A 23,219-nucleotide genomic window follows, 5' to 3' on the forward strand; every position below is an offset into this window, starting at 1 on the left:
ATATGGTGGCTGATACTCCATTTTGGAGGTAACTTATCTGGCAATTCGTCTGCTACTATATCGCTGAATTCATGCAACATATCTTGGATTTCTTCCGGTAAATCCTTAATTTCAGTATGAACTAACATTGGCCTTGGCCTCTGTACGACTGCAAATTTAATCTCGTCATCTCCCAACTACTGTAGGAACTCTTTCCCCCCTAGCAACAAGGCTTTCGACCCACTACTTTCTGTTGTAGCTTCGTCCTTCATGGGCACCAATGTGTGTTTGACCCCATCTTTCACGAACATATAGCAATTTGTTTTTCCATTGTGTACCACCTTCTTGTCATATTGCCAAGGTCTTCCCAGTAGTATATGGCATACATCCATCAACATAATGTCACACGTCACTTTATCCTTATATCTGCCAATATGAAATTCCACCTCACACTGCTCGTCAATAGCAGTTGGTGTCCTTTCTGTAGCCAAGACACCCGATATGGATTTGGGTGTTTCAATTGCTTCAGGCCTAGCTTTTCCACCATCTCTGTGGCTACCAAATTGTTCGTGCTTCCACTATCGATAATCAATTTACAACACTTCCCCTGCGACTTACACACAGTTCGGAAAAGAGCTTTCCACTGTGTAGGATCAGCTGATTCTTTAGCTGGCTTCAATAAAACTTTATTTAGTACCAAGGCTTCACCTGTTTCAGGCATGTTCTCCACTTCTTGAGGTGGGGCCTCGGTCTCCTCAGGTTGAGCAACATATGCCCCCCTTTGTCCTGCCTGATCACTTTCAGGACATTCAAACGATCTGTGCCCCCATTTGTGGCACTTGTAACACTGGTAGGCAGCTCCTCTGCCTCTGCCATTACCTCTACCTCGCTGGTAAGGCCTTCCTCCCCTAGTGTTACCCTCTTTATCTGTTGACCCTGCAGTTTTCGAACTGCTGCCTTCATCATTGCTGCTGGCAGTTCTGCCTCTGCCATAGGACTATCCCCTTCCTCGTCCGGAACCACGTCCTCTCCTCGCATTCTGCCTTCTGTTAAGTTTTTCTTCCACTTTTAAAGCACTTTGATATGCTTCTTCTACAGATCTGGGAGAGAGAATATTGATCTCGTCCAGTATCTCCATCCACAACCCATTCACAAACCTCGCAGTCTTCTCTGGGTTGTCCTCGACATAACCTGCTCGCAAATTTACTCTATAAAACTCCTTTGTGTACTCTTTTACAGTCATTGACCTCTGTTTCAGATTCTGTACCTGTCTATGCAGCACAATCTGATAATCTTTAGGTAAAAATTTACCCTTCAACTTGGCCACCATCATGTCCCACTTCTTAATCGGTGGTTTGTTGGATCTTTTCCGCTCTGCTTGCACACTGTCCCACCACAGTGCGGCATGCCCCTTCAACTTTGTAGCTGCAAACCTGATCCTCTTTTCATCACTAATCTCTTCACACTCGAAGTATTTATCTAATTCGCTAATCCAATCCAGAAACAATTCAGTAGATAAGCTGCCATCATAATTTGACAGTTCAAGTTTCGGTTTGTTGTTTGCTAACAGGACGGATTTCAACAATCTTATTTCTAGCCCTTCCTCTTCAGACCCATCTGTTGTAGCTATAGTCTCTGCATCACTATCATCGCCATCCTCTAGATCTTTGCGCCTTCCTGCCTCCACTGCTGCTAGCCAGGCACTTAGGACCCTGATTTCTTCATGCAGTCCATCTTCGGCTACTCTCCGAACACCTCTTCCTCTTCCTCTTCTTCCTACCTCCATAATTAAACTTTCTTCCCTAAGGAAAGAACTGCTCTGATACCAAAAATTGATGACACACCCTTTCACTGACATGGACGCTGCGTGCCAGCTGAACCACATGATATTCACGCACAGTCACTTGAAGGTTTTGGGGAGGTTTAATGAGGCTTTAATGCCTCCACTATTCACGAGATTTTGGAGTTTTGCGCCGGCTCTATGGTTCTGTGTGAAATCCTTACCCGGTCATTCACTTGCCCTATTGGTAACCGGTTGCTCTGTCTGCTATGGGGTTTGATTCCTGGTTGTGGCTATGGCATTGGCCCTCCTCCGTTCGTTGGCTCCGTCATGTTCTCCCTGCTAAGGGTTCACTCTGAAGGCGATCTGAAACAGAAAAGCGTTCTTTGATTTACTGTCTGCTGGCTTGATCTATTTGTATATGTGACTCGACTGTTAAATAACTATTCTGGTTTCTCTGACAGGTTCTTGGTTTGTTTGCTCTGGCGATTATCCAGTTTCTTCCACAGGTATCCTTCTTCTTTGGTTTCACTTTTTTTATGCTATTGTATATCTTGCTGACATTGTCGCTCCTTGTGAGCAGTTGCAGATTTATATGGCTCTGTGGCCATGACTCTCTGGTTTTTGTTGAGGCTCTCGATTTCCGCTCCCTTCTTGGCGTTGCTGCTGGTTCGGGGTTTGTTCAAACCCTCTTGACACTCAGGTAACCACAAGGCTATTGATTTGTCGTTGCTTCTTTCTGTTGTGTTTGCTTTGTGTTTTGACATGTTATGTTGCCCTAACTTACGAATTCATTGTGTTGTGCAGGTGGCTCATGTGCTGGTGTCGAGGGTTCGGACTTGGTGGCTTACCGTGTCTCTAGTATTCGGTCTTAGCCCTTGTTTGAAATGCGTAGGACCGTTTCCTTAAGTTTTCCCTGGTGCCTGTTTGAGGCTCTTGTCTATCGAATCAATTTACAGTTGTCTTCTTTGTAGGCTATGTAGGATTGTCGTTCTTTTCTTCAGGTCTTCACCACTGTACTCTGTAGTCAGTCTTGCAGTTCTTATAGTTTTGTAGTGGTCGCAGTCTTTATATCTAGCCCTATAGTCCGGCCTCTATTCTCGTTCTTACCTGGTCATGTTGACCGAGGCTTTCTAGTCCTTTCTCCTACAGATGAGAAGGGACTCGAAGAAACCTGGAACTATGTGTCTATATATGGAATGTAAATAGGGAATAGCAGGGAACTTGAAATACTAATTCTCTTTGACAATTATTTGTGTAACGTTTTCATTACATGTAAGAACATTTAGATAAAAAAGTTCTGTTACTAGATGTTAAATGGTTTTGGTCTGCGAGTACCTTTGGTTATGCATGGTAAAAAGTTGATTTCTAGGTATGTGCACAGTTCCTATTTTCTTTCATCGCTCCTAGTTGTTTATGTTGGCACAACCTTCATATTCGTTCTCCTTTTATAGTTTGCACTCATGCACATCTACAGAAAACGATTCATGAAACAATCTTTTTGATTATCTGAAAATAACAATGTCTATTCTTCTGGTTTATGCTTGACAACAAACTTTTACAACCTCAATATGTTTCTATTTTTCTCTATTTGGGCAGCAACCACGTGCCTTCTATGAATGTCTTTTTAATAGTTCAGGTAGCCTCATTCAATTTAGGAACTACCTGCAGTTACATTACACAATTACATTTCCCGTTATGTTGTCAAACTAATTTTTTTTGTTAAACTCACGTTCAGAACTAAAAAGAAACAGAAATTAAAAAAAAAAAGAAATTTACAATGGCTGTAACAGCCTTCTTGGAAAAAAAGTTAACAGTAATATAAATCAAGGTGAAATTTTTTGAAAGGTGCTTTAGGAAACCTGTCCACCTGTCGCCTCGCCATTGGATGCTCCTGCATCAGTAACTGACTAAAAATGGTCATTTATATGTAAATTTTAGTTGTTTTATTAGTAACTAATTAGCCATTTTCTACTAGTGTTTAGAGTGCAAAACTTCAAAAAAAAATATGCACCTCAAGAGATTTAATCCTCTTCAAAATAGGACTATATTGGTTCTATATATGCATATAGCATGTGTAACTTTTCATTTTTAAAACTGTATTTTTTATTGCATAAATGGATACAATGCCTTCAAATTTTACTTGGGCACTTGGATTGTGTAAATTACACCACATAAATTTTCAATTCCAACAAATATTTGCTAGACAAAATTTAAATTTAAATTTAAAACTGGAATTAATGGCTCCATGAAAATGACTCTAAATTAATATAAAAATTTTAAAAGAAGATAGCTAAAATTCTAAAGCAAACCCCCTTATTTATGATGATTGTAGAATATCGTGGAATCTGAAGGTCACTTGAGTGAAATATGCTCTTTCTTTAATCTCATTATCAACATACACTGACTTTAGTCATTTCCTCTGTGCAATTACATTTTTGGTGTGCTAGTGCCCACCAAGACCGATGGTAATGTTTCTTCTCATTACCTTGCATGTTATAGCTTGGATACATTATGTATATAAGATTTTGACATAGTGGTACGATTGGAAAAAAATGATTTAGCCAAGTGGTTCAAGCAACATCTGCCAAACAAGCATCGATACAAGTGTGAGACTTTGCAAGCCTAAACACATTTCCTTCCCTTCATCCTCCACCCTTTAGATTGTTTTTTTCCTTTACTACAACATTTTTGTAATAACATCCTAAGTATGTTCAATTCCTTCGGTATATCTTTACATCTTTAAAGACAATACCTAATAATAATATTACATAAATTTTTTTAAACATCACTTTATCTTTTATAAATATCAATTTTTCTAATTTACATTATCTAAATAATATGGAAAATAATTTTGAAAAACTTATAATGTGGTTTAACCTATGTAGATATTTTTCTAACCTCAAATCATGTTATATCTAAGTTTGTTAAATCCAATTAACCTAATTCAACTCGAATTCATCCAACTAAATTATACAGAACTTTGAAACTTGGTTAACTTTGAAACTGGTCCAACTAAGTTATAGGTAACATTGAAAAACTTTTTAACTTATAACAACCAACCTATGATTATAATTTCCTTCAATCTATGCAGATTCATAAATTCTTTTAACATCATGTCATGTTAAATCCAATCAACTCAAGTCAACTCGAACTTTCAAATTCATAAAATGTAATCTTCATGTTCGCAAAAGGCCTAATGGGTAGACTTAGTCATTATTTTTCATCTCAATTGGCTGATTTGCGCCATGCTCACTACCCTCATTAATGGTTTTCCGATTGTTACTTAGATGTAAACTTTTTTAATTATGTTAAGCATGTCAATTATTAAGAAAGGCTAATTATTTTTTAACATATATTTTATCGACAAACTACTTTAATGATTAATGCGTACTTAGATGTAAACTTTTTAAATTGTGTTAGAATGTGCAAGCCCTAATAAAACCTAATTTTTCAATGACTAATACGCAATGTAAAGAGGTAAGTAATGAAATGCTTTATCACACAGTTAAAAAACACAAAATGATTTTTTTAGTAGATGTTTCCCATGATCTTTTTTTTAAATATTCAAAATTTTATCTTCCAAAACATTTTATAAAAAAATAAAAAATAAAGAAGTTATACCAATAATGTTAATATGGTCTATTTGCAGTGATAAAACTATAGGTTTGAATGCTCTAATACCAAATGTTATGAATCATGTATCTTAAAAATATAAAAAAATAATAATTATAATGATCTGATTCTTAAGGGGATTAGAGTCTAAGTTTGTATGTATAAGTCATACAATCATGTTTTATGTGAGAGAACTTAATAGATATGTAACTATCTAAGAATAATTAAAGTTGATGGGGCAAGACATCTTATAAGAAGAAAGAGGAAGAGAGTGAAGCTTGAGAAAGAGAGGCCCCAAAATTGACCTCATTGCATTAGTGGTTCTTCTTAACGGAATCTTTCTTCTTTCTCTCTCTTGAAATGTATTTAATTCTTACATTTTTTCTTGTTATTAATTTCACAATAAATTTATATGTTTTCTCTCCTCTACTTTAGCCATTCAAGCTTTGTAAATCTTAACTCCTAAGATACAAAAATAAAGAAGTTATACCAATAATGTTAATATGGTCTATTTACAGTGATAAAACTATAGGTTTGAATGCTCTAATACCAAATGTTATGAATCATGTATCTTAAAAATGATAAAAAAATAATAATTATAATGATCTAATTCTTAAGGGGATTAGAGTCTAAGTTTGTATGTATAAGTCATACAATCATGTTTTATGTGAGAGAACTTAATAGATATGTAACTATCTAAGAATAATTAAAGTTGATGGGGCAAGACATCTTATAAGAAGAAAGAGGAAGAGAGTGAAGCTTGAGAAAGAGAGGCCCCAAAATTGACCTCATTGCATTAGTGGTTCTTCTTAACGGAATCTTTCTTCTTTCTCTCTCTTGAAATGTATTTAATTTTTACATTTTTTCTTGTTATTAATTTCACAATAAATTTATATGTTTTCTCTCCTCTACTTTAGGCATTCAAGCTTTGTAAATCTTAACTCCTAAGATCCACATCATATAGTCCACTTTGAAATAAACTTTTATTTACAATAAATAAATATATAAAACACAATTTTATGATCATATAACTAGAACTCCTTTATTTATTTATATATATATATATATATATATATATATATATATATATATAAGCAATAGATGCAATTATAAATAAATTGTAAAATAAAAATTTCTAATCAACATAAGATATAACACTAAAAATGTATTAATCTAATATCTAAAACTTAATAGGTATTTTAGGTTCAATGTTTTTTTATTGTAACATGTATTAATATTACAATAGTTTTTATATGTCCTTGAATTCTTTTTATAAAAAAATTTACATAAAATATGGTGATCAAATATAAATTATGGATGACCCACTAATGTAATCAATTAGCAACCATTACATTGGAGCTTAAAATGAGATATTTTGAACTTAAGTTTTATGACATCATTTTAAACACATTATGCTTCAAGAGGAAATATGGAAATAAGGCACACGTTAATATATATGCTAAAATTTTGGAAGTTTAAAGTGACTTCATGTGAAAATTACATAATCTTAAAAATTATATTTCAGAAAGGGTTAGTGATCTTAGTGCCTCTAGTAAAAGAGAGAAAACTCATTACACCCAAATCCAATATTCCCTTATATTTTTTATTCGAATCTATGTTTCGAAAATATTTATGACCACTTTGTTACCGCTTCTATTGTTTTATTTGTTTGGTTGATTTTGTCTAAATTCAAGATGACCATTGAACAAACCAAGAGTCTTATTTTTTTGAAGTTTTTCGATATTTAAATAGCATTCTAGCAACATCTTTCATGCTCCATATAATACGAAAATGAATATTTGTAGTAAATGCATTGTACCCTCTTTTATCACTGGTAATTCTTCTAAATTTTTTAACAAAATTATTGAAAATATTTTCAATAAAAAAGAGCTCGTTTTTATCAAATTTTTTAATTTAATTTTTTTATTTAAAACCATTTATGATTTCCAATTTTTTTAACTTAATTTTTTTATTTAAAACCATTTATGATTTCCAATTATTTTAACTTGTGAAATTTATGGAAGTCTGAAAGTTCTTCAAATTCTGAAATTTATAACACCAACTCTCCATTTTAATTTTTAACCATGCAAAGTAAATTTTTACACAATGCAGAAGTCATTTGGTAAATTTGCAATCACTATGAATCTCAATCTCAATTATAGTGTCTCTATTTGATCCATACCCGCCCAGGTTCCCTGGCTAATGAATTCTCCATTGCTATCCAGGTATAACTTCTTTAACTGTGTCAGAATCGTTGATAGAAGCCACAATTTTAGGACGAGTTTCTCTGGCTGCTTTTTGTCCACACCCGACCGCATTGCAAGCATTGCAAAGAGGTAAGCAGTGACATACTCTGTAAATTTTCACGACACTAAGCCCTAAATGCCTTAGAGATCTTACCCAATGAATGCCCGATGGTAATTCTGTGATTTTAAACCCATCGCAGCTTTATAGCAGGGCCTCATTCAGAAGTCAATGCTAATTTTGAGCGTATTTACAAAGGTTTGACTACCCGTCATAACTAACTAATATTTTTAATTATTTATTTATTTTTAGTAATTTACGTATTATAATTTTACTTATTATAATATATATTTCTAATAAATTTAAATTAATGTAAGTTTATTAATATATTTAAAATTGATTTTTTATGATTAATTCATTTTATGATTAATTTATTTTATAACTAAAATTTCTGTTATATAAATAAAATAAATAAATAATATAAATTAATATAATGGTCAAACTAGCCGTTGTCTTTCTAGCTGAGTCATTGGATATTCTGCCAGGTCTATTTAAAGTGCATATGTCTGATCTGCTCATTCAACTTGTCCTGACAATGAACCACACTGGTTGGTTCGAAACTCGTGGACAAAAATTTCTCCATGTGATTTTCGCCCAAGAATTCTTCAAAAATTTGATATGGATCACAGAAGTCTCAATTCAATACTACAAGATTTTTTGAATTTTTTTTACTCGGATTCCGACCACTTTTGGCCTTCCGGGAATTCCTCCGCCTCATTAGACAACTCCTTTAACATTTATAGGAATTCCTTGTCGCGCAATAACAGTGGGTTTCCAATTTTTTTTCAAATTCGGATTAGTCAGTGGCGACCTTCCTTGACCTCTGTAGTAATAAATAAAAAAGTTAGGAGGATTAAATGGCAACTGAAAACAGGATCTATTATTATTATATTTGATATTATTAATTTTTTTTTTCTACATTCTAATTGGTTAAAATCTTATTATGTAATGATGATATGTACTTTGACATATTAATGGCGTTGTACAACCACCAACTTAATTAATTATATATATATATATATAATGGCAACTGAAAACAGGATCTATTATTATTATATTTGATATTATTAATTTTTTTTTTCTACATTCTAATTGGTTAAAATCTTATTATGTAATGATGATATGTACTTTGACATATTAATGGCCTTGTACAACCACCAACTTAATTAATTAATTAATTATATATATATATATATATATATATATATATATATATACCCACATAACTTAAATCCGTAAATGTTTGAGTGAAATAAATATTTGTAAAAGGTTTTGGGGTCGTTTTCCATTTATTGAGATTACTTGTAAGACTATTACATTACAAATAAATCTAAATAAAATAATTAGTAAAAATTATAAAATTAATTGGTTAAAATTACAATTTAGTTTATTAAAAACTATTTCATAATTTAACTTAATGTTGTTATAACATATTCAAAATATAAAATATTTAACAAATCAAATATGTTTTTTTTTTCAATGATAAAAATCTCTATTTTGTCTATTGTCAAGTAGAGGTTTTCAACTAAAAGTAAAAGTAAGAAGGTGCAATGGGTTTAAGTGTCTCCCCAAATTTATGTTAAATATTTTGGAAATTATTTTTTTTAACTGAAAATTTTAATATGCCCTATATTTTGTTTATTTAATTGTTTTGTATCTTTGAATTTTTATTTAATTGCTTTGCATTTTAAAATTTATATTAAATTTCAATTTCTAATTATACAATTATAAAATTGTCATATATACTATTAATTAACATATTAAATCATATAAAATAACAAATTACATCATATAAAAAATAATAATAAATAATACATTTCATTTTGAGAAATATAGAAATTATTTAAAAATGTAATAGTTAGCTAAATTATTAATTTATAGCACTTAGATTACATAACTTTTAATCTATTGGTTCTTGAAATACCCACATTTCACCAAGAAAGGTTTCAATCATATTTATTTTCAAAGCTTTTGATATAATGGTTAGTTAAATTATAATTTTATATTGTTTAAATGACATTTTTAATATCAATTTTGCCAAATACTTTATTCATTTTGAAATGTCATAAGATAATTAATGCAAATGTAAGTTTTTTATATTTTTGACAATGCACTGAAATCTAGTTATGTAAGTCATGGTCAAATTGTCACTAGTGAATTTTGCCTAAAATCAAATAAAAATTAATTGAAATATCTTTAAATTATTATGCATTCAAAAACACATTATTAAAAAAATATATATCATAGTTTTGTTAAAAATTATATCACCTAAAATTAATAACGTAATTGTGTCTTTATTACATAAAACATTACAATGTCAATATTTTCTTAATTTATTAGTTCATTTATTGTGTTTGATAAAAATCTCTACTTGAGTGTTCGTTTCACTTGTGTAAAACATATACCTTTTTGTTCATATTTAGTATATTCATATATGTGTGTGTGTGTGTGATGTTTATCTTGAGCATATTCATATGTATTCAAACAAATGTAATATTGTGTAAAAATAGACTTCGATGAGAATTTATATATATGTATATGTTAGATATCTTTTTTACTACTTTAAGTAGAAATATTTTTTGGTTTGGAAGTATGGTTCTGGAATTTTGGTTTAACCGTTGGATATCAATATTTTTTTAAGCACTTTTGGTTGAAACATTTTTTTGTTTGGAAGTATGGTTCTAGAATTTTGGTTTCAATACTGGCTGCTAAAAACACTTTATTAATTCATTCATGTATGTCTTATTTGTTTCTTACTCTAATTTAAGGATACTTAAAATAAGCAAGAATATCTACAAAGTAGCCCTTGTTCAAATACAATAATTAGTTCATACATTTCAAAATCCAATAATTGAACTAAGTTGCAGGGAAACACTAGCTATGCAGCCTTATTCAAAGCCGATTCGAAAACATCACTATCTATGCAGCCTTATTCAAAGCCGATTCGAAAACATTATAATTCTTCACGAAATTGGTTTGGAATGTGGTCGATAAAAAATTATCAATTTTAAATTTAAAGCCATTTAAATATTTTTAAAATAAAATATCTAATTAATTTAAATTAAAAAGTGTTTGAGTCAAGAGGTTTATTCTACAGCCCAATATGATTTGTAATACTATCTATCATCAAAGTTAATTTTACTCATGTTGGTCGTATATATATATATATATATATATATATATATATATATATATATATATATATATATATATATATATAACTATACAAAACTTTTAAATAGTGTAGGCTCATAAAAAAAAAATTGCATGTTAAGAAGTTGGATCCCTCGGCTTATGTTAGATCCGTATTTAAGATGGATCTATGTTGGTAAATAATTCGAAATAGAAACATTGATAGAGTTTATCATCCAAGGAAAAAGGCTTATACTATCAGATCAATGATCCCACCATGGACCATGAGTGGCATGTTAGAGGAGGTGAGGAAAAGAATATATATATATATATATATATATATATATATATATATATATATATATAATTTAAAAAGATTAAATAAGAGAGTATATTTATTTTTTAATTGATTATTATAAAATTGATTATTTACATTGTCATCAAATAATTATATTATTATTAATATCGGTTGGGGTACATGTGATCTGTACTTTCCTTTAGTTAGTTAACTCACGTGCTTACATGTGGTGTGCACCTGCCTTTAGTTAGTTAATTCTAGTGCTTTCATGTGGTGCATGTGCACATTAATAGAACATAAAGCACACTTAGTTTCAGTTAGCTTTAATTATCCATAGTTATTGCATGTACAACTAAGCTTAACTTAGTTGTTTTATGTATTGATTCTCAAACCAATATTGTGTAATCAAATTTATTCTCGATTCCAATTTTCTTTTTTTTATTTCTTTCAAGTTTGTGCAATTATTCTTCAGCTAGATCTATATTTGTGCTATAATAATTTTACATGGTATCAGAGCTATAGGGGTTTGGAGAAGGTGCATGAACAATATTTTGCAGGTTTCAAGATCAAAGAATTAGAAATTATTTGGAGATTTGATTTGCAAATCAAATATTGGAGAACTGCCGCAATTGTTGCTACAATTACAGGGTGAAAGAATGGAGTTCTCATCTTCAACTATTCTTACTCCATATAACTACTTCCAATGGAAGTCAGAGATTTTGGTTCACCTCAGAGGCAAATGCTTGTATCAGATAGTTATGAATACGAAAGCTGAACCAAATTCCGCCATTGAAAAATCCAAATACTTCAATAGGATGGACGAGGCTTTTGGTCTTCTATTGTTGTCCATATCTCCAACATTGTGTTTCCATGTGGACACATGCAACACTCTGAATGAGGTCTAGACAATCTTGGAGAATTTATTTAGAAAGAAGGATGAGATGCGGGCTCATATTCTCGAAAATGAGATAAATTCCTTAAATCCAAACAACTTTGAGAACATTCAAAATTTCTTTACGAAATTCAAATCGTTGCTTCTATAACTACATGATTGCAAGATCGATAAATCCAAACAGGAAGGTCAATTGATCCCTTCTATTTTGTCTAAATTAGGCCCTGAATATATTGTTTTCGTTTCTACATTTAATACAATTAGACTGCGACTCGAGATAAATGGAAAATTCCCAAACTTGATGCATTTTTTGAGTCTCTCATTCATGAGCAAGATAAGCTCATCAAAATGGGTTCATTAAAGTCTCGAAATGCACATGCACTTGCCATGCATGAGAAAGGAAAGTCCAACTCGAAACCAAATCAACAATCCAAAGGCAAAGGAAAGGCAAGAGATCTAGATCAAAGAAAGGGAGGAAATCCAAAACCTCCAGATGATTCTTTCAGTTCCAAGGGTAAGAAGGGAGAGAAAGGAAACTCCAAGTGTCCTTATTGTAATAGAGGTTGTCATCATGAATCCTTTTGCATGCAAAATACTATTGATTTGATGGAAAAGACTCTTCAACAAAATAATCTTGGTCATCACATTCAAGAAATTGCCAAGAAGAACACGGTGGAAAAACCATCAGAAACAAGGGGTAATGGTCATGCTTTAATTGCCCGTCATTCTACACCGTAAGAGGGGACCATCAATTTACGAGCTTCACATCATATGGATTCTTCAAAGGAATCAATTTCTTATCTACATGCATACTCAAGACCTTCTATTCTAATGGGGGATAATTCTGCAGTTGAAGCAACTAGACAAGGAAGAGTGCAATTCGAAGATGGAAGTTTTGAGAATTTCTTGCATATTCCAACGCTTTCTGTGAATCTTCTTTTAGTGTATCAGATGACACATAGAAGCACCGGAAGGAAAGTGGAATTTACCCCTAATTCCATGAGCATTTATGATATGCAAACCAACTTGAAGGTTGCATTTGGAAAGGTAAATTATCAATCTCATCTGTATACATTTTCTGATTTTGTTCCTAAATTAGATTCTATTTTGCTACTTACGCATGCAAATTAAGAAAGTAGGATTTGGCACGAGAGATTTGGGAACTTGAATTTCAAATATATGCAGTAACTTAGCAAGCAAGGGATGGTTAAAGGATTGGCAGCCATTGAATTTTGAAATGGTGTTTGTAATGGATGTGCTCTTGGAAAGCATTGACAAGACAAGTTCGAGAAGGGGCATGCATGGAGAGCTTCTTCACCTTTGGAGCTTGTACATAGTGATCTCATGGGTCCATTTCCAGTACTTTCAATGAGCAAAGCAAGATATGGTTTGTCATTTGTAGATGATTACACGAGATTCACTTGGGTTTACTTCTTGAAACTCAAGTCTGAAATTTTTCAACATCTAAATATTTTCAAAGCACATGCAGAAAATCAGTCTCGAAAACGCATCAAGATACTCTACACAGATAATGGGAAGGAATATGTCAACAAAGATATCTAGAACCTTTGTAACGAAGTAGGCATACAGTTGAATCGTACAGTTCCTTACACCTCGCAGCAAAATGGAGTGGTCGAAAGGAAGAATAGATCTTTGAAAGAGATGGAAAATTGCATGTTGCATGCAAGATCTCTTTCATGAAAATTGTGGGCTGAAGCTATCAATTATGCCTCATACATCAGAAATAGATCTCCTCATAAATATATTACTAGAAAACCACCTTTTGAGGCTTAGACTGACATGCAACCTAAAGTCAATCATTTCCGCATTTTCAGATCTCGAGCATGGGCTCACATTCCTTCAAAGAAGAGAAAGGCTTTGGAGCCTCAAAGTAAAGAATTCATGTTTGTTGGATGTTCTGACGAAGTCAAAGGGTAAATATTGCTTGATATCAACACTGAAAATCTCTTTATTGATAGGAGTGTAAAGTTTGATGAAGATATTTTTCATGCACCACCAGATGAACGCATTGCCAAGTTTCCCTGACCACTCATTAATGAGTATGCAGAGGATACTTCATATCTGAATTCTGATCTATATTAGCCTTTTCCTATGCAACCTGTTGGACCACCAGTTGTTGAACATCAAGATCATACTTCCTCATGTATTTTGGAAGATTCTTGACCACTTTCACTACAAAAATGGCGCAACATGAGTGATCTCATAAATGATCCTGCCATTGTACCTTAGTTTGAGGAAGATCCACAAGCACTCTTAGCTATGGAGCCATGCATGCCCATGCACGCTTATATGGTGCATGAATACGATCCACAGACTTATGCAAAAGAAGCTGGGCATCCTAAATGGGAAGCCTCTATGGATGAGAAATACAACTCTCTCATTGAGAACCAAACTTGGGATTTGGTTCTGCTACCTGTTGTATCTCTGAGATGATAATGGTCAGCTATCATGCCAGGGCATCTAAGATAATTGTTTTGGGGGTTTTGTTTTAATTTGGAGGACCAATGTATGAAACATATGTAACACTGTAATGCCTAACCTTGTGAATAATATTAATATCAAAGCAAAGGGCTGCTATAAAATTTCACACAGTGATATAACTTGTATGGTTGCAAGCAGAAACAGAGAAATAATATGATTATCACAGTTTTCAAATAATCATAAGTATGAAAACATTTAAACTATGTTCAGAAGGTTTAAGAGAATACACTTAAGCTTACAAAAAATGATGATGATTTATTGATTCATAGGAAATTAATTAAACAATCAGTCCATTAATTCATTCTCTTTATAGATTATCACTTCAGAAGCTTATAGGAATAGATTGAAACCCAATTATTCCTACCTAGTTATCAGTGTAAGACATAAGAATATGAAGAAAAACATAATGAGTAATACTCAAAAAACTTACAGGAAATGTAGAATTTCTCACTGTAGATCAACAGATTATGCAATATATTAAAGAAAAAGACTAGATCTACTTCTACAACAAACTTGCAGAAGCTTAATTGATTATGAGCAAGATCAAATAGAACACATATAATTGAGAATGAGAAAGCAATCACACATGAGCACAGAATAATACTCTGGGGAAAGCCTCAGCCTAAAACCCTGATCTCTGTATTATCATACAAGTGGAAATATGTCCGGATTACACAAAGCTTTAGCTCACAAGCTATCTAACTCTCAGTACAATCCCTCTGCTGCTCATAGACAGTCAAAGGCTTCTCACAAACCTTCTCCTCTACCCTCCAAGCCTCCTATTTCCTTGCGCAATTTCTCCTAGGTTCCAATGCTACCACTTGTGTGAATTTACCTCTCACACAACACATTAAACTCAAAAGTAACTGCGCAGTCCTAAAGGAGATAATTCCTTCTGCATAGATGAGTTTCCTATATGGGAAAATTCCTCCAACTGATAGTACATTGTCCCTTCCTTTGATCTTAACTGGGTCTCTGTTTGAACTGACATGCATGAGTTATTTATGAGAGAATATTCAGTTATCTAGAGAACACTAGTTGCATGCATGCATGCATTGACTAACTGAACTCACAATGGGTTCCACAAGCTATTGGAACTAATCTAACTAGACTTAACTCAGTTAACTGAACTAACTAATTACAATTCAAAGTACTACTCATCCTGATCTTTAATCAAGGGATAACTTCCTCAATCAATGGAGAAACTGTTGCATGTCTTCACATAGACTTCATGTTTGATTTCCTACAACTAATTAATGCAAGATGAATTAATTAATTATTTTACAAATAGCTTCTAAGATCAAATTCGAATTTTGCTTCTCAATTTTAGCTCAGGGACTAACTAAAATTGGAATCTATCCCGAAATGCTATTTATAGCAATGTTATTTTTAGCAGTTCCATTTTTCATTCCTTGTTGCTATGTCCAACACTGGTACCCGAACTACTATTTATAGCAGTGCTATTTTTAGCACTTTATTTTTAGAATTTCTTATTGTTATTTTCAACACTCTCTCTCAACAAGAAAGGCATTCAACTCGAACCTGATCCTGAACCTTTGGAATGTTCTTCATGCAACACTTCTTCCAAGTGTTGTTACTCCAGAAACTTTAGAAACAAAAAAACTCCCATTTGACCTTCCTGTTGGGCTAGAAACATCCTCTGACGCTGAAGTTCCATCTGCCACTAACAAGTGCTCCCTCTATGACCTCTGAGCAGCTACAACACTCCATGCATCTCTCACCGTTGTACACCTCTCTATGACATCCTGCACTGGTGCAACACTCTTGTGCCTCTCGCATTGTTGCATCTTGCTAGCTCTGCATAGTCTTGGGACTCCTGCACTGTAGCTCTCTCTGCTGCTCCATCTGCATATGTCTCTACCCACTCAGCCAGTCCTGCTACTCCTTGTCAGGGCTCCCGTAGCAAGGTCTAATCAAAGAGGTTGGGTACCTCAATGATCCTGCCCCTATTCCGACCCTCTTGGGACTGTCACTCCACATCGCCCCACCTCCAACTTGGAGGTATGGATGCATCTAATCCCTCTACCCACTTGGCTCAAAATTTCCCCCTACTAGAGGTATCTGCATGAGTAGATGCCTCTACTCGATCTCCTCTCGGTTTCTCTAGTTGTGGTTGCTCCACAACCTCATGAAACTGCTTCACCAATTCTAGCTCCTCCACAATTGTCTGAGACTTCTTTTGGCACTGCATGTTGAGAGGTAATGTACTCTCCCTCTCAACCACCAAGTCTCCAATAGTTTCCGTGCTCCTCAAGGCTTTGCATGCATATTGAACCTCAAGAGAATACCAGTTCTTGACTCGTGAACCAATCTGCTTCACCTGTCTCGTGGTGATGTGTTGAAGGAAAACCTTTCCCTTACTGTAGACTACATCATAGCCTTTGTCTTCCAGCATTGCGATCGACACTAAATTTTTCCTCAGTCCTGGAACATAATTGACATTGGTCAAGGTAATGCGAGCTCCATGATCCCTCTGAAAAACAACCATGCTTACACCTAAGACACTATACTTTTCATCATTACCCATCGCTATGAGTATCTAGAGATATTTCTCCTCCAAGGTACTGAACTAAATCTTGTCACCAGTCATGTGGAAAGAAGCTCCACTGTCAATAAACCAACCACATCCCACCATGGATGAAACCATGCATGCGAAGAGGGTGAAATCCAACTCGAACTGTGAGGCCAATGCCTCACCTTTAGATCCTTCCTTGGATCCCATCTTGGATTTCTTTAGTGGACAGTTTGTAGCAAAATGGCCCACCTCATGACAATGAAAGCATCACACTTTTGATTTGTCAAACTTTTTCCCACCATGGGAAGAACTTGATTTGGGATGAGAATCCTTCTCCTTCCCTTTCTTCACCTTACTCGTTAAGGCGCAATTTTCTTCATCCTCCTTAGATGAAGAACCATCTCTGGTGCTTCTTCTTATCTCCTCCTGCATCAGATCTAATCAAAGCCATTCCAAATCTGGTAGTTTCTCTCTTCCATTTACTAAGTCTTGGTAGCTATGCCAGCTTTTAGGAAGACCGAGGAGCGCAAGACTCGCCATGTCATCATCCGCTATTGTGATCCCTACACTTCCAAGCTCATCCCTACAATTGGTGAGCTTGTTCAGATATGTAGAGATCGTGTCACCCTTTTTGCACTTGATTTTCCGAAGCTTGTCTTTCAATGCCAGCTTCCTCTAATCACTGCTATTTTGATATCGATCTTTCAATGTTTTCCACATGAAAAATGGTGTCTCCTTTCCATGGAGACTCGAGACTATGTGGTCTCGAACTCCCTCCAGAAGGATTCTCCTTTCTCTAGCCAAACATTTCTTCCATTCTGCCAATTTTGTAGCATTAGCTGCTGCAGGCTTGGGGACTTCCTGATCAATGAAGTCCTTTAGACTTTTATCCTCTAATATTGATTCCATGTGATCCTTCCAGGCTATATAATTCAAGCTGCCATTAAGGGCATACTCGAGTCTTAAACCGTTGAACGCCATTGGTGAAATTGAGATGTGATAAGAACTCGATTTCTATATTTAGGAACCTCAAAATTCGAACTTCTCCCTTCTTGTATATAGTTCTCTCCTTTGATCACCTTAGCTCCAATACCATGTGTTGGGCCTCCAAATTAACCTTAATTTCCACTCCATTTTCACCTTTTATCCTCATTTTGTCATCTCATTTCACCATATTATCATTACATAACCCTATATTTCCATTACCATATGAGTTTATATTCTCATTTTCCAAAGTTATTAATTTCATGTATTTAGAGTGAATTTATGATTAAAAGTTAGAGAAATAACATGTATTTGCTTATACCTAAAAGTGGCTTGAGTTTGATGACAAGTGTAGATCATTTGGAAGCTTCCAAGGCACCCTTATGTGGCCTCCCAAGATCAAATTCGAATTTCAACTCAAGAGGTGGACCATATTCCAAGGAGAAAGATCATGGAGATTTTGATGTGTCATGGGATTTGTATCTAGTATTTAGGGATAAGTTGAGACAAGTGTGGGTCTAGTAGATATTTAAGGGATCTACATTTATTGAGTAGATATCCCTAATTCATGTATAAATAAGAGGAGCATCCTCCAAATCATGTAATGAAGGAGAGGAGAGAGAGAACAATTATCAGTTATTCATTAGCATTATATTTATGTTCATTCAACATGAATAATATCATTTTCTCCAAATCATGAGTTATGAGTGTTGTTTGATTCTTAAGGTGTGATAGTTGTTCATGTGTGCTCATTGAGGAATGGAAGGATCCCCATACTGAGATAAGTGCACTTTGTTGTAGAATAATGTTGTGAATATACTAATTTCAATTATGATGTTCATATTATTTCTTTATTGTAAATACTTATAGATAATTTTAGTATGAATTCATGTTGTGGCCATGTTTTATTGTGTGAAGGTTGATCTCCTTTCAATAGCTAGTTTTGATGTGAGTAGGAAAACCAGGACCTCCTAAGTTAGGAGTCCCTTCTTCATGAGCTAGATTAAATTGAAATAAGATTTACTTTCTCATATGCTTTCCTAGATTACATTTATATGAATATTGATTCCCTTTCGGTATCTAGAGATCAAGTCCTCCTAAGTTAGGAGACTCTTCTCCATTAAGAACTGAACTGAAAACAATATTTACTTGCTTTCATTTACATGCTTTCTTTCCTGCTTTCTTAGGTGTTTGGCAATGTTATTATAGAAATATGGTAGAAGGACAACCAGGACTCTTGAACAAGAGACTCTTCTCCATCTTCTAAAGTAAAATAATTCCATTGATCAAACATTATTTTTATGCTTTCATAGAATAGATCTGATAGTTTAGATTTGTAATATGCATTTCCATTCTAAACAAACTTCTTACACCTGTTTCATCTAAGGTCCCATATATATTGGTTTGCTTCTAAGTTTACGATTCCCCGGATTGATAAATTAAATGACAGGGATTTAGCAGACAACTAAAACGCCCAACATTTTGGCGCCGTTGCCGGGGAAAGCAAACTTAGATGTAAGCTAGTTAAGAAGATTGTTTAGGAAGAATTTTTATTTAGGATCATTTAGGGTTAATTGCATTTAGGAATTTTCATTTAAGTTTATTATCATATAGAAAACATAGAAATAGAACACAAATCAAAAACCCCCCCATTAAAAAAAAAAACAAAAACACAATAAAGATCCATATGTATATATGGAAAAATGATGAGTATAAGTTTGGAACAGCTCGCTCAGATCCTAGCAAATGTTAGGATCTCCTCTTCTTGCGAAGAAGAGATCTTGACAGTAGCCAAAAGCTTAACTACTCCTCTAGAAGAAAACAATGAATTAACATTTGAAGAATCATCCTATATATCTAATGATGAACAATTGTTTGAACAGGAGAATGAGGAGGACGAAGAGAAGTTGCAGCATGATATGAATGAGAGTGGAAATCACGCCTATGAAAGCCTTATCGACAAGTGGTTTCAATGGTTTCAAACAAGTACAAGGTTAGATCGATTTTGTTTTTATTTCATTAGATCATACTCACAAAAACTAGATTCGATCATCCTTGTATATTTTCATTTTAAATTTGCGAAATTGAAACTGAATATATTTTTACTACTATTGCGTGAATGGTTACACTGGAAATTTAATTACACGTAATAGTTTGTAATCTTCAATTAGCATAGAGTAGGTAGGATTATATTTTCAGTTTGAATAAGTATGCTCTCCTCCTGTGCCTTGTTGCGACCTGGAAGATCAGAAAAGGAAATTGAACAAGTTAGCCTTGAAATTATACAATAAAAATCATAGATCTAGATAAATAACTAGGAGATCTAAAATTGCTATTGATTGTAAAAAAAAAACTGATCTCCAATTTATTTATTAAATAAATGATTTATGATTTCTTTGTTTTTATGGAACATAAAAACAAAACATTAAAAAATAAAATAAACAAATACAAACTATATAAAAAAAATTGCAAAACATTAAAAATCATATATATTAAACAAAACAATAAAACCAACGTCATATATATTAAAAAAAAAAAAAAACAAAACTAATTCATTCAAACCAACTTAGGAAATAAAACATTGAATAATATATAATTAAAAACCAAACATAAAAAACATAACACAACGTTTTTAATTATATATATTAAAAAAAAGCATATAACATAGTGATAAAAGGGCCGCGGGCAATGTAATGGTGCAAGTGGAATATGTAAAGATATAAGTGGAGGCCGTAAGCATTCAACGACAATGGTGAGCGAAGCTATGGTATGGCATATATATATTTCAAAAACATATATGTTTAAACAAGTTATGTCATATATATTTCACAAGTACTAAACCGTCGGCATTCACATACAATGATAAGAAAGGATGGTATTTAACCAAGCTGTGGCATAGATATATAATGGCAAAACGTTTCAATTGCGAAGGTTATGAATTCAAGCTTTGAACGTAAATCATATGGAATAGTTTTTGGCACATTATTACACCAGCGATATGATGATAACCATACAGCAGTGCTACGGCCAGGTAAGGAATGATAATAATCAAATATCATTGTGATGGAGGGCACGACGGAAGCCACAATCAACAGACGTTGCCGCAATGAATGAAATGAGAAACCATAAACTCCATGCGGGCCAACACGCAAGTACGGTGATGACACGGTGTAATGCCAGCATATGGCTATTGGCTGGAGTAGCAGTGGAGGATATGCGTAGGAAACAACAAATACGGCCATCCTCATGACTGAGTCGGGCGACTGAGTCGGGCGACTGAGTCAATGAGGACGGCCATGTAACCACGCATACCAACAAATGAAACGCAGGTACAATAAGGAAACGGTCATAAGCAAACCTTCCCTGCATAGTTCAAACCACAATTCTTCATTGCCAGAGCTCAGTAAGTGGAATTTGAAGCCGAAACATAGTAAAAAGGGAAAGGAGTGAGTTGAGTGAGAATTTAAAGGCAAAATCTGAGTCATGCGAGTAGAGGAAGCCGAGTTTTGCAAGTAAACAACGTAAGATTTGAGTTGATTTCGCTCGATGACTGTAGATAAGTATGAGTTTCGCCATTAACTCACAGACGTTGTTGCTCTGCCACCAGTTCGATTGACCGAAGAAAGAGGGATTTGAAGAGTTGTTTGCATCCCACACGGCCAGCGACACTCAGGTAATGCTTAAACCGGGATAACTCCAAGTTTGCAGCATGTATGGATAGGTTAAACGGATTTGTATGCGTAAAGTATGGTGTAGAAACAACGGTCAACAATCCGGCATTTAAAGTTACATGTTGCATGCATAACACGAAAAGGAATTTTGAGTTAAATGTGGGATTTAATGCATTAAATCCGGATAGTTAGTTTGAGTAGGAGAAGCAGGAAGCGTTAAAAGCCATTTATACGCACTGCTTGTTTACTATTGTTGCATATTCCTTTTTGCCATGCGCGCTGCCAACAGAGGAACGCAATAATCATGGAAGGTTTGCCATATGTGTGTTGAACGCATTGAAGTAGATTGTTAAGGGTTGTGAGCGCTGCTTGTTACAACCATTGTTACATTTAAAACTTCACTTTGCTGAGCGCTAAACCTCTGTCAAATGCATGTGAATATGTGGATTGTTCAAAACAGAGAACGCGTGAATCATGGAGTGTGTCATATAGGTGTTGATGCAATAAATTAGTTTGTTGAGCGCTGGTTGTTATATGTATGGGCTGCTAAACTGAGTGCATTGGTATATGCCGAGAGGATGGTCAATTAAAAACAGAGGAATGCTGTAGGGTGTATGCAAAACAAGTCCAATGTATAATGCGCCCTGTGTATCAATGCATTTGTGCCGTATTCAGAGGATTGATAGTAAATAATTGTGTTAGTTTAGGAACATAAATTAGCATAACATGTGGCATACCCACTCATGCTCCCACACTGGCCACCGGGCATCCACTTCACATCTCAATAATTTCATCATTAATTGGTTGGAATCTCCTTTGTGAATAGAACGAGCTTCCAACAGCACCCAACAGAGTAATAATGCCACTACTTGCAGAATTTGTTAACAGAATCGGCAAAACTTATACACGTGTGCTATTAATAAGATTTCCTCTCCGCATTCAACTTTTTCACATAATGCATGACAGCAAACACACCCACAACAAATACATATGACCACATTCTGTCAAGCTTGCCCCCGATCAATGAACAAAAAGAAATTGGCGTAAATCCATAATCAAATCCGTTGAGTAGATCTTATTTTGCAGGTAGGCAAATGACTTTGAACAGAACAAAATATGTAGATTGCAAATAGAACGGGACGCGTGTGGCATAACTGTCAGGACGTTTCGATTCTAGGCAGAAATCCGGTAGAAAAGATTATGCTGATGGCGATTTCATTTCGATTTGGTGGCGGAAATCTTGTGAAAATCTCAGATTACTCGGAAGCCGTTTGCATTTTTCTCACATCATTAAAGTTTGCGGTTTTGTCACATGTGCATTCCACACGGTGAGCAGGTGCATTAGCTGTAAAAAGTGCACAGACAGCTCAACACTACAGTTTATAAATTTATCGGTGAATCAAACCCCGCTGGAAGAATTCATGTTGCCTATCACCTACCAGAATCCAATCGTTCAAGTCGGCATGGCTGGCAGCAGGAATGCTCCGAGCGATTGTCCCTTGAAGTTGTTGCAAGCTAGTTTCTGT

At 34.2% G+C, this 23,219-nt stretch overlaps 1 protein-coding gene across 1 annotated transcript; it reads right to left on the reverse strand.

Annotated features, from left to right (window-relative positions):
• Positions 1-976: 976 nt before the first annotated feature.
• Positions 977-1,765, reverse strand: LOC149199281 (uncharacterized). The gene has a single exon (XM_089400527.1). The coding sequence runs from the start codon at positions 1,763-1,765 to the stop codon at positions 977-979; it is 789 nt and encodes a 262-aa protein (XP_089256653.1).
• Positions 1,766-23,219: the final 21,454 nt, after the last annotated feature.

Source organism: Pinus tabuliformis, chromosome 2_1 (genome assembly GCF_031772625.1).
Source record: "Pinus tabuliformis cultivar Carrire ecotype Pingquan chromosome 2_1, CPIR1, whole genome shotgun sequence".
In the NCBI taxonomy this organism is placed as follows: Eukaryota; Viridiplantae; Streptophyta; class Pinopsida; order Pinales; family Pinaceae; genus Pinus; species Pinus tabuliformis.

Bases quoted from the DNA above. Each gene is read 5' to 3' on its own strand.
- LOC149199281 (XM_089400527.1), bottom strand. From the start codon at position 1,765: ATGGAGGTAGGAAGAAGAGGAAGAGGAAGAGGTGTTCGGAGAGTAGCC.